Here is a 12,010-nt window from a genome sequence, read left to right as displayed (position 1 = left end):
GGCTGCCTTTAATGGAAAGGAACTGCCACCCAGAAACCACAAATTTTACTTCCTTCAAATCCCTCAATCCCAGAAAGACTTTTGAACAACCACATATACCCAACTCCGTTGTAACTAAGCCAAAGTCAGTTTAAAAAGTCACATATTTTTTCTTCTGTTTACTGTAGTTTCCTTGTACGTATACGCTTTTAGACTGTATTTCCCTTGGAGCAATAACATTGCACCATGTAAACCAACATGTACCTTGCAAAGCACCAGGTACATAAACAGCAACATCCAACCACCACCAGCGCCATCTTGCTTTTACAGATGCCGAGACAACCTGAAGGGCATGTTTTGAGTTTAGACATTCTAAATATTATTTTATTATGTACATAAATTCATACAGACTCCTCTGTGAAATAAAATAAAAACGGTTTGACAGCACCAAACCATTACTCCATATTGAACAGATTTTCTGTTTACACAATATTCTGCCCCATGGCACAGTGTAGCATAGCAGCCTTAGAAAATATTTTTAAAATCAAATAAATCTAGCTACTGTTATTTTCTTAATTACTTAACCTGAGTTTAAGAGGGGAAAATAACACAGAAATCTAATATGCCACTGTATCTTCTTAGCTCCCTATGGTGTACTCTTGCACCCACAAGTACCAAAAATGACCACAAAATAAGCTGGCCTAAACATTCCATATATTATTAAATCAATATTTAATTCATCGTGCAATGGGGGTTAAGAGCATAAAAGGGTTTTGCTGAATCACACTAACAGTCAAATCCATCATCTTTCCGGCAGAGGCCAAGAACTCTCATGTCCAAAGCGAGATTAGTGCCTAGTCTTCTTCAATCTCAGGCCTTCCAAATGTTTTGGATTATAATTTATCCCTAATGTTGGCCATGCTAATTGGGGCTGATGGGAGTTGGGCCCAAAACATCCAGAAAGCACCAGGTTGGGGGGGAAGGCTGTTATTGAAACCTGATGTTGAATATATTGTAATATTTGGTGCAAAATTTAACATTCCAGACTGGAACTTTTTTTATGACTAAACTAGTTCCTGGCTTTGTGCCATGCAGACACATATTAAATAAACCTTTAAAAGACATTCATATGGGGGAAATTTCCAATGCAAACAGGGGCCCTGAAAAGCAAACAACTCCATGTTAATTTTTTGTTAAGGATATCTCCATGTTTCATTATGAAAGATCATCATTACTAGCATCCAAATTATTTTAGTCCTGCCCCAGTATAGTCACTATATTAAGAAGACAGCAATGATAGTTCTATGCAACTAGATAAGCAGTGCTGAATATTGGGGGGGGGGGAGAGAAGTGTTTGTAAGAAATGAAAAGTAAGGGGGAACCTGGGAATGGGAGAGGAAACAACTGTCTCTAGGACAAGGTGCATGCTGTTTTTGCTAATTAAACAGCAGAATAAACTTGCTTCTACTTCTGCTCTTGGTAGAACATTTATACTAGAATGAAAATATAGTGCCCAATATGTGCATAAATTGTGTGTAGAGCCCATGCATAGTGTGCTTTTATTATGGCTCTTTCTATGAAACTGCTTGCTTTTAACTCGTCTTCACCATTTATGAATTCACACAGAAGGATCTGAATTCTTGGTTACAGCACCAAGCGTTCTGGTTTGCACTGTACAACTAAAATACATAATCCAGAATAGGGTGTGGGTTTTTGTCCCTTTGCTACACTCGTGCTACTTTTAGTAACCAAGAAGGAAAATGCTCTATCAACATTAATTTTCCCCAGAATCCTCTTGACAGAAACAAGATCTGAGAGTGCACCAGTCATTGCAAAGGGAAGATAACCCCATTAAAAACAAAGCCAGCAAAAGTAACATGAAACAATTTTAGAAGCAATACAGTTTGGATTAGGTTCATTTAGCAAAATATTTTGATATTTTGAAAACTAGTTTACTTCATTTGAATGGGCTGTTCAACAGAGAACACCCGAGTGATGTGTTTTAAGAAATATAAAACATTATCCAAACCAGATCTGCAGATACAGATCCTGCAGATACTATAAAAGAAATAAAACATGTCTACTCAGAAGTACACTGCTTCCAAACCTACATGGTGAAGAGCAGGATACAAATTTTAAAAATAAGATATAAAGGGGAGAAACCCAACTAAGTTCAGAGGGATTTGCTCTCAGGTAAATAAGTACAGAACTGCAGCCTATCATGGTATAACCCTTGCTGACCTAGATGCTAACCTTACATTGGCTGTGAGAACAGTTGTTCAAATAAATAAGGCACAGCTGTGAGCAGCAAGCTTTTCAATATTGACTGTGACGTAAGTGGGTCACTAAAATGTTTCTCTAAAATTAACCTTTCTGAAAATGTAAGTGATCTTTTCTTTAAGTTTCAATTCTGTTTATAGACATTTTTAATTTTGCTTGTTTGTTTATGGATTGGAAAGTTGATTACATTATGAAGACTGCATTACAAATGAGCACAAAATTGAGTGGGCTAAAAATGAACTAATGACAAAGGTAGGGGCCTGGATAATTAGGAAATATTTTCTGTCTCCTCCATAGAACCCCATTAGGGCTCACCATCAAGAATCCAAAGAATCCTAATCTCCAATCTATCAAGAAGTTCCGAACTCATGCCCACCTGAGAAGACCTGGAACTGAGTTCCAGTGAGTTCTGGATGAAAAAAGCTCTGCTCAGGGTTTCCAAACTTGGGTCTCCAGATGTTTTTGGACTACAACTCCTATCTTCCCTAGCTAGCAGAACCAATGGTCAGGGATGATGGGAAAACAGCTGGAGATCCAAGTTTGGGAAACCCTGCATGATCTTCCACTTTTTAGATATATGTTACCACTTCAAACCTGGTACACAGCTTGCAAAGTATGAAACCTCTGTGTACAACTTGATTCATAGGACCTACCAAATAAATCTAACCCCTAAACTAAACATCTTCATCCAGAAGATTCTAAAAACATCAAAGGGACTCTTTTGACATTTGAACAGTGATTAGGTAAAGGTAAAAGATAAAGGACCCCTGGACGGTTAAGTCCAGTCAAAGGTGACTATCGGGTGTGGCGTTCATGTCGCTTCAGGCTGAGGGAGCCGGCCTTTGCCCACAGACAGCTTTCTGGGTCATGTGGCCAGCATGACTAAACCGCTTCTGGCACAACGAAACACTGTGATGGAAGCCAGAGCACATGGAAACACCATTTACCTTCCCGCCGCAGTGGTACCTATTTATCTGTTTGCACTGGTATGTTTTCAAACTGCTAGGTTAGCAGAATACAGCGATTAAACACTAACAACATGGAGGGAGGCTGTCTGAAACTATATCTTTAAAAAAAAAAAACTTTAAAAAAGCAGTACAGTATATGGAAGTTGGTTATAAACCCCCTCATCTTTTCCTAGGTACTTCATTCATGACAATCCCAACATAAGATCCTCTGAAAATCATTTCTGTAGTAACCTCAAAGGCATATCTAAGACTCTTACTACACTTTGAGGCTTCATTACAATCAAGCAGTAGTTTATTGTTTAAAATATTCCCACACATTAAAATAGACATTCTATGAAGTGTTCATTAAATATAACAAAATATTAGATGAATTAACGCAATCTAAATATTGGACTGGCACTCACGTAATCCATTCTAATCAGGTATTATACATATGAAGCTACCCCAAAAAATTGTCCTTTGATTCTTGGGTCATGATTTCAAACTAACCCTTTGCTGCAGATACTATACATATCTAATCTTACTTTTATCTGCATATGACTAGGAGAATCATACAAGGGGGCAGGGGGGAAACCACCACTTTGAAGCAGACACCTGGTATTCTCCAAATCCCAGGATAGTTGGTCCCTAAATCTAATAAAATGTATTGGTAGCTGCTGGTATAAAACATCAATCAAGACAGCATATGCTGTAAGTGGCTAATAAAAGTTATGACCCTACATGGAGCACTGCCACATGAAAGCAGTTTTTGGCAGACTTCATATGGAGAATATAATACACAAAACAGCCCCTTTTCCATCTTAAAAATCCAGATAAAAATCAAAATTAAAGAATTAGAGCTGGATGGGTCTAGGAGACAATCAAACAGAGACCTATGACAGGATACATTGGGAAATACCTTCCTAACTTTTTGAGAATCTTCAAAGAAGTGAATTCCTTAATCTCATTGAGCATCTTATGCTATTACTAGACTACTATTGTAATCAGGACACATTCTTTAATCCGTAATATATGTCTACATCCTGCACTCTAAATATCTTTGCTTTATTTTCTTTTATCCATGGATAAAGGCACTCACTCTCTGGAATCCTTTTCAGTAACTGAAAGCTGGCAGTATGTTAACACTTAATCTTTTCTTCAGGCAAAGAATATTCACTTTCATCACTCTTGGCTATGAGCATCTCCTACCGGTATTATGACTTTTATACATTTTATCAGATGTGTAATTAGCTCTTCACCTACTCACCTGGGACATACAGCAATTGCCACAGATGAGATGTAGACAACGGAGCCCATAGTTGAAAAGGCTACCACAGCATATGGGGTTTGATAGTTTTACTGAGATTATTTATTCACAGCAATGGAGAGTTGTATGTCTGGTAGGGATGTACAATTTTGATCAAGAAACCTGAATTTCCCAATCCAGAGGATTGGCTTTAGAAAAATAGAAGCATTTGGGATTCAATTAAACAGTTGCACTAGCAGGAGCCAGCACAAGAAGTTCTGCTAGCTCAACTGGGCTTTCCCTTCTCCTCCTTCCCTATGCCCCACAAAATTAGTTCTGGCGTAGAGTCAGGAGAACCTTGAGAGGAACATGAGAGGAAAGGGGAAACTGTTCTGTTTTGCAAACAGAAATGCTTGCTTGGGCTGAGTGATATCTGGTTTTTAACATTATGATATATCACCAGCTAAACTCTGTGATATACCAATATATCACGATGTCTGAAATAAGGATGGAGTCATGGAAAGGCACTGGTTGGCTTCAGGTTTTTTCTTGCATCATGATTTTTGCATAACACACACATGAACATATGCACACATTATGATACGCCAGGGGGTCAGCAACCGTTTTCAGCTGTGGGCTGGTCCACCATCCGTCAGACCATGTGGTGGGCCAGACTATATTTTTTTTTGGGAGGGGGGAAAACGAACGAATTCCTATGCCCCACAAATAACCCAGAGGTGCATTTTAAATAAAAGCACACATTCTACGCATGTAAAAACACCAGGCAGGCCCCACAAATAACCCAGAGATGCATTTTAAATAAAAGGACACATTCTACTCATGTAAAAACATGCTGATTCCCGGACCGTCCACAGGCCAGATTTGGAAGGCGATTGGGCCTTAGGTTGCCTACCCCTGTGACACGCAATATATGGCCAGATCAAAAATTATGAAACCAATAATACGATATGGACTTCAAACCAGTTTTAGATGATATATCACCCAGAACTAGTGCTTGCACTGATGGAATGATTATAATAGTGTCGTGCTGAATATTCCTCCCTAGAAAAGCCAACCATGAACCTACTCCTTCAAAATACACGAAACAGGAAACCAAAAAGTGTGTTAAGGGAGAAATCAGAGATTGCAGAAGCCTAACTTAACTTTCTCAAGAAGGGATTTGAGGAACTGAGGCAAGATAGCACCCGAGAGTTGTTAAAGAGAGTTGTCAAATGTGAACTTTCTGTACTTCTAAGGGCTGCTCCACATGAACTGTTTATTCCACATTCACCCTGATTATCTTTCACAAAGCTAACATGGGGGTTCAACTAACTACAGTTTTTACTGAACATTTCTCCTGATTTATCTCCTGATTTATTTTTTTTACAGGGCAGTAGTATGACAATGAGAATTCATCCTGATTTGCAACAGGACACATGGGTGGCACAGACCCACTTAACAAGCCAAGGCCAGAGTTGAGAGTTGAGTTGTGTGAGCTAGAAGGTAGAAGCTGGCAGGCAGCGGGCTGTGCAGCTGGGAGACAGAACCATGCCTGATTCCCATTTGAATCCATGGCTATGGCTGTGGAAGAAGCAATAACCCCTTGGGGTGTTCATGCTGTGAATCCCTCCATTGTAGGCTCAGTTTGTAAATATGTGTAAATAAACTATATATCATAAAGATACCACAATCTCCACTGCATCTGACTCCAAATGAAACACATATCCTGGGTAAGCACCTGGAACCCCTGATGTCTCAGAGGCTGGGGTGTCTTATACTTAGCAAAACACCAAGTAGACTTCAGCTACCTCATTCTTCCTTATTCCTGCTTTTGGTGCAACAATAGCAGAGATAACTTAAGAGGGACTCCAGAAAGCTGTGTCTCACATGCATGTAAAAGATGCCACACCCTGGAAAATAGGTGGGAAATAATAGATAGGGGTTACTAACTTTGCTCAATCAACAAGAAGAGAGAACTCTGGCTTTCCAATTTAAGATCTTGTTAAGATTCTCAGATATACACTGATGTATTCAGCATGAAAGGCTTAGCTCATATGTTTTTTATAATCCTTTGCTACAGTGAGCCCTCAGATATCCCAATGTTTAGTCTATTTATTATGTTTATCATAACTCACAACTCCATAGTACTCATTCAATGAACTCCATAGCTAGGCAAATAACTTTCCACTGTGTAAGTACATACTTCAAAGGAAAGCAATGTAGTTGCTATTGTTTCTGTCTGAAATATTTGTATCACTATTCAAGGATGAGAAGCAGCTCCAGAAGCACTCTTGATCATTTTATAAACCAATTATTAAAATGAATTGGTAATGAGGTGATGTAATTTCTAAAATGACCATTTCATGACTGCCAGAAACAGGAATAAATGGCTCTCTCTTTCCCAACGACAGGTTATTCAGAATGCTCAATACAAATATTTTTTCCTGCAACTCTTTTGCATCATCTGAATTTTCTACATTAGTGCTTTCTAATTTCCTTTATGCTGAAATTTCTCCTTTTTTTAAGTCAAGACTTTCTACACATCTTAGACCCCATTACTATATAGCTATGGTAGCTGCAATGGCATCCTCTGCTGGGCAAACAGGCAAAACCATCAGACAACATGCACTGTTATTGCAATGGCCAATGCAGTGGTGCTGAATGCAACATTGCAACAGCAAAATAAGCATAAGGCACAGAGCATTTGAGCCACTGGTCTACTCCAATAGTACTCTTAGCTGCTAGCCATTCACTTGACCTCCTGCCATTGAACTTATTCCTTGTACTCAGTATTTTTTCAGTGGGTACTCAAGGGTATGCAGTACTGGGACTTCTTTTTTGTTGTTAAAAAGTGTGGCACTTACTGTAACAACTTCATGGTGAATACTGGCACCTATTTTCAGGGGGGAGCACTGCTTGTACTATTGTTAAATGTAGTAATCTGCAAACAAGCTAAACTCTTTTTTTAAAAAAAAAACTGGTAGTCCACCTGTATCATAATTTTCTACCAGCCATCTTCTCCTATATACTGATTCAGTTACCCAATGATCCTAACCTATTTCTTTCACTGAGGTTATCTTTTACAGGTATCACTTGTTTTCAGTTGAACACATAAATCAATAATCAATTCCAAAATATATCATGTTTTGCACTGTAATGGCGCTTTCAGCTAATGGGAATCAAAAAACCACTTGAAGGGAGGGAGGGAAGTCAAAGCTCAGCGGAGTGGTAGTATTATGTTTAATATTGTGAGAGGGATACTGCAATGTTTGTTTATTGGAAAATAATAAAAATCATTTAAAAAACCAAATATATATCATGTTTTTCTTAGTCAATTATTCAAACATCTTGTACTTTTAATTGAATTCAGTCTCATTTTCCTCACATGGAGAGTTACGGAAAAAGAAAACTGAAGACAATGAATACTGCAGTGAATGAGTTTCAGGAATGCTCCTGGAACAGAAAGTTTACTAGAAGGGGAAAAATTCAAGCCTACAGAAAGAATGTGATGATTACAATGACTACAGTATGACTGATTTTATATTTTGCTTCTAGAAAGTGACCAACATAATCTAGGGGAGAGGTTTATCAGCATTTTAAATTTTAAAAAGGGGAAAAAACTTAATAAAATTGAACCTTCCATACTGCACAGACATCAAAGATATTATTGTGGATATTGATGTCATTCACTGGACCAATCTTCCAACTTTGGTTTTATTACATGTCTTTACAAAAATTGGCTAAGGACCACAAAACACCCTTTGAAGTAGCATCAAAGAGGGGAATTTTCCTAGACTCAAAGTCTGAAATAATTTCCTTAACTCTCATGTGCTCTGTGTCTTACCGAATCTGGCTCAGTGGGAAGAAAGAAGTGCTGCGCACCTGCTTCAAGCCCATCTTGACTCATGGTGACAAGTGAGCAAGAATCTATATAATTGTTACATTAACCAGGAACTTTCACTCACAGTTGATAGGAATATATTTTCACTAAATTCCAAGAAGCATAAGGGAATGCTGCCTTGGGCAGCCAACGGGGACCCCCAGGTTGAAATGCCCTCTCAAACATGAGACTAACAGTGTGATCTTGGGCTCGTCAACAGCTCAGAGTCTAATAAGGATTGTTGTGAAGAGAAAGAGCTATGTATGCCACTATGAACTCATTAGAGTAAATGTGGACTTTAAATGTAAATAAAATAAATAAACCACTTCTGATCTATCAAGGGCATCTATATTTGTCCTTTTTTCAGTTTTTCCTTTCCTTTTCTGGCCTACCCAATCATGAGAACACACTTTTGCAATTTGATTGGGAAAGGAAGCATTAATGACCACTTTTTCCACCCTAGCTAACTAATGATGCGGAATTGAAGTGGAGCAAGAAGACCATTTTGCAGAATTTTCACTTGATATTCTGCACCATCTGTGTATGTGTGGCCACCGCACCATGTCCCATCAACTCACAAGCAATGCCCCCAGAACAAAATCTAGGTCTGCCGCATAGCAGTGAATGCAAAATGGCAGTTAGACTGCCAACCCAGTTGCTATTGCTGTCAATTGCAGCAGAAGCACAACAGAAAAAGAAAACACTTAAAGAAAAAAGAAAGAACGCTTCTAATGAAAAAAAAGAAAGAAAAACAGTGCTACTGCTGAGCCCCATCCACAAGAAACTGTTGAATTATACCCCTCTCCCCCAAAATTAAGTGAAATGGTACTCCCAATTTTTCTGAGCAGTGTTATGGTGGAGATTTTGTGCACAGCTGTTCTTTGAGATGAATTCATGATATGTACTATCAATGCCCCATGTTAAATGGATTTTGAATTATGCCAGATCTATATAAGTGCAGCCCATAACTCCAGCTGCAAACTGTCAAATTATTCATAAGGTGCTTACCCTATGAAACAGATGCCTTCTCTCACAAGGGGCCTCAGTACCCTCTGATTTTATACTTATGCACATTGTAAATATGAGCAGTGACTGACTTTTGGGGTGGAGAATTAAAGGTGTAATCAAATTATTATTTTTAAGCTCCCCCTCCCATTACATTAGGCATGCAGAGTCTTAGACTGCAGTGCATTTGTAGAGCATATTTCAGTCCTAACCATTGGTTTACTAATTCAAACCTAAGACTGTGTGTGTGTGTGAAAGAAAACATTAACCCATATTTATTTGCATCCTTTTTTCTGTTTAAATTATTCAGGTACAACATGCACAAATCCAGTAAAGGTGGTGCATGATTTAGTATCCTTGATATACATGGAATTGATATATATATATAATTCTTTTTGAATTGGACCCAGTTGCAAGTCTCTTTCATATATAAGCTGTGGATATTTCATCAAAGGACATTTAGCAATTTATAGATTTAACTATAAACAGGTGTGTAAACAATACAGGAGAACCCATTTTCTTGCATCAGGGATAATCCGAAAATATGGATGATGTGAATTCATTGTGTCTGTAGCACACAGTCATTCAAATTATATATTAGTCACTCTTCCGGTTATCTAAATTTTTAACTATTCAGAGGTTTTAGGTACATACTATGTAATGTGATGCACTACAGAACTTTTTAAAAGGTGTTAATCATTTCTTCAGCAGTAATTTAATTTTAATGGTACACAGTCATCTGATATAACACTGATGAGTAATCTCATTAAATCAGTAGGCCTGCTGAATAATCAGGCTATGCCCCAAAGTACTTAACAACAGTACTCTTTGACTTCACACATTCTGCCAGGAATATAAAGAAAGGATTATTGCATACGTAAGCAATTTTAACTCCATTGTGAAGGTTATATCAATGCTTTGTAGAATTGAAAGTTACCCACAAATACCAACAGATATTATTGTTTTTGGGTTTTTTGTAAAATAGCACTGGGTTTATATACATAAAGGTTTGTAGATGCTATGCAGGGTGCGGAGGTCTAATTAAATCTGAAATGACAGACCATTGTTGAGGGCAAAGTTTGTAGTACACTATCCATCACCACTTCTAATAGGCTTATATGAACTCAGCAATAGTAACTTACTTGCATATGTCATCTTCTGGGTCCTCAAGCCCAAACCTTTCATCAAAAGTGAGCTGTATCAACACATTCTCCTCAACTGCTACTAATCGCCACACCAGTACTGTGTTACGGGGATAAGTATATGGGAACTTTGGGCTGTGAATACTTCCATTAGCAGACACTGTAATAATCTTCTCATGTTGTGGTTCTTGTACTCCTATAACAAAAAGAAATACACAAAAAATAGAAGCATCAATAATTCGTACAATCAAGAATACACTGAACAAGATGATCCAGAAAACTACTTTAGATGCACTTAATAGGATTTTGAATTTTTCTTTTCACTTGTAGACACCAAACCATATCAATTTCCCACTTTCAAAATAGGTTTATGATGCTGCTTGAGAATTAAGTCCAAATTTCTCCTGGATGTTCAGAACAAGTCCCACTGTTTTTTTGAATTAAAGATGGCACTATCACTAATAGACAGAAATAGAAAACTTCTCCCTTTGTTTCTTAAGAGATGGGGATATATTACCGAAAGCATAAACGCAAATACAAATATTTACATGGTAAAGAAACTATAATATTCAGATAACAGTGCTGATCATCAAATAAATTATGTTTTCTGTCTCTATTCAGATAATTTAATTCTACAAAGAAATCCTAAACAATTTAGGTTATTTGAGAGAACATGTGTTTCCATGTCAACCTGCTGTTCAACTACATGGAGATGCCCACCACTACAGATGGGTGATGGCCAAAGCAGCAAGGAGGTCAACAGTCCTAAGGATCCAGGCAGTCAGGGTGGTGAGGCAAAGGAGGATCAGCACTTTGGAGAGAGACCAAGGTGAGGGTTTCAGGACCACGGTTAGTGATCTTGCATCTGAGATAGAACATGCAAGTTGTCTCAGTGATATTCTTTCTTATCACAGCTCCATATGATTAGGGAATGGATCCATCTGCAGCTGCCTTAATTGTTGGACTTTGCACCTGAGGATTCCTGGTCTGTGGCCATGATACTGCAGCTATTTTAATTTCCTATGTATGACCTACACAGCAAGACACAGTGATGTTAGGGTTCCTTAGGATATGAAATCAGGATCAGATTACATAGCTTCTTCCTGGCCAACAAGATAACAACAGTTACAAGTAGGTAGCCGTGTTGGTCTGCCATAGTCAAAACAAAATAAAAAATAATAAAATCCTTCCAGTAGCACCTTAGAGACCAACTAAGTTTGTTCTTTGTATGAGCTTTCGTGTGCATACACACTTCTTCAGATACACTGAAACAGAAGTCACCAGACCCTTATATATAGTGAGAGAGTGAGGAGGGGTATTACTTAGGAGGGTGGTGGGAATGGGTGATTGGATGATGGGTGTGGAAAACCTGTTGACGACTGTTAACGACTGCAATTAGTCTAAAAGGAAAAGGCAAGGGGTGAGATGGCTAAAGATAGCTTTGTCATATATAATAAGATAAGAATCCAATGTCTTTGTTCATACCAGGTCTCTCTATGATATATCAGAATGGGATTGTTACATCTGAGCT

At 38.1% G+C, this 12,010-nt stretch overlaps 1 protein-coding gene across 1 annotated transcript in view; it reads right to left on the bottom strand.

The window, feature by feature from the left end:
* Nucleotides 1-12,010, bottom strand: part of PDGFC (platelet derived growth factor C) — a 103,338-nt gene that overhangs the window by 36,017 nt on the left and 55,311 nt on the right. The window contains exon 2 of the mRNA XM_033159766.1: nt 10,480-10,675. Coding sequence (XP_033015657.1) covers nt 10,480-10,675 — 196 coding nt within the window. The remainder of the gene's footprint in view (nt 1-10,479; nt 10,676-12,010) is intronic.

The sequence above is a fragment of the Lacerta agilis genome, chromosome 9, assembly GCF_009819535.1.
Source record: "Lacerta agilis isolate rLacAgi1 chromosome 9, rLacAgi1.pri, whole genome shotgun sequence".
In the NCBI taxonomy this organism is placed as follows: Eukaryota; Metazoa; Chordata; class Lepidosauria; order Squamata; family Lacertidae; genus Lacerta; species Lacerta agilis.
This window is presented reverse-complemented; position numbering and strand designations above follow the sequence as displayed.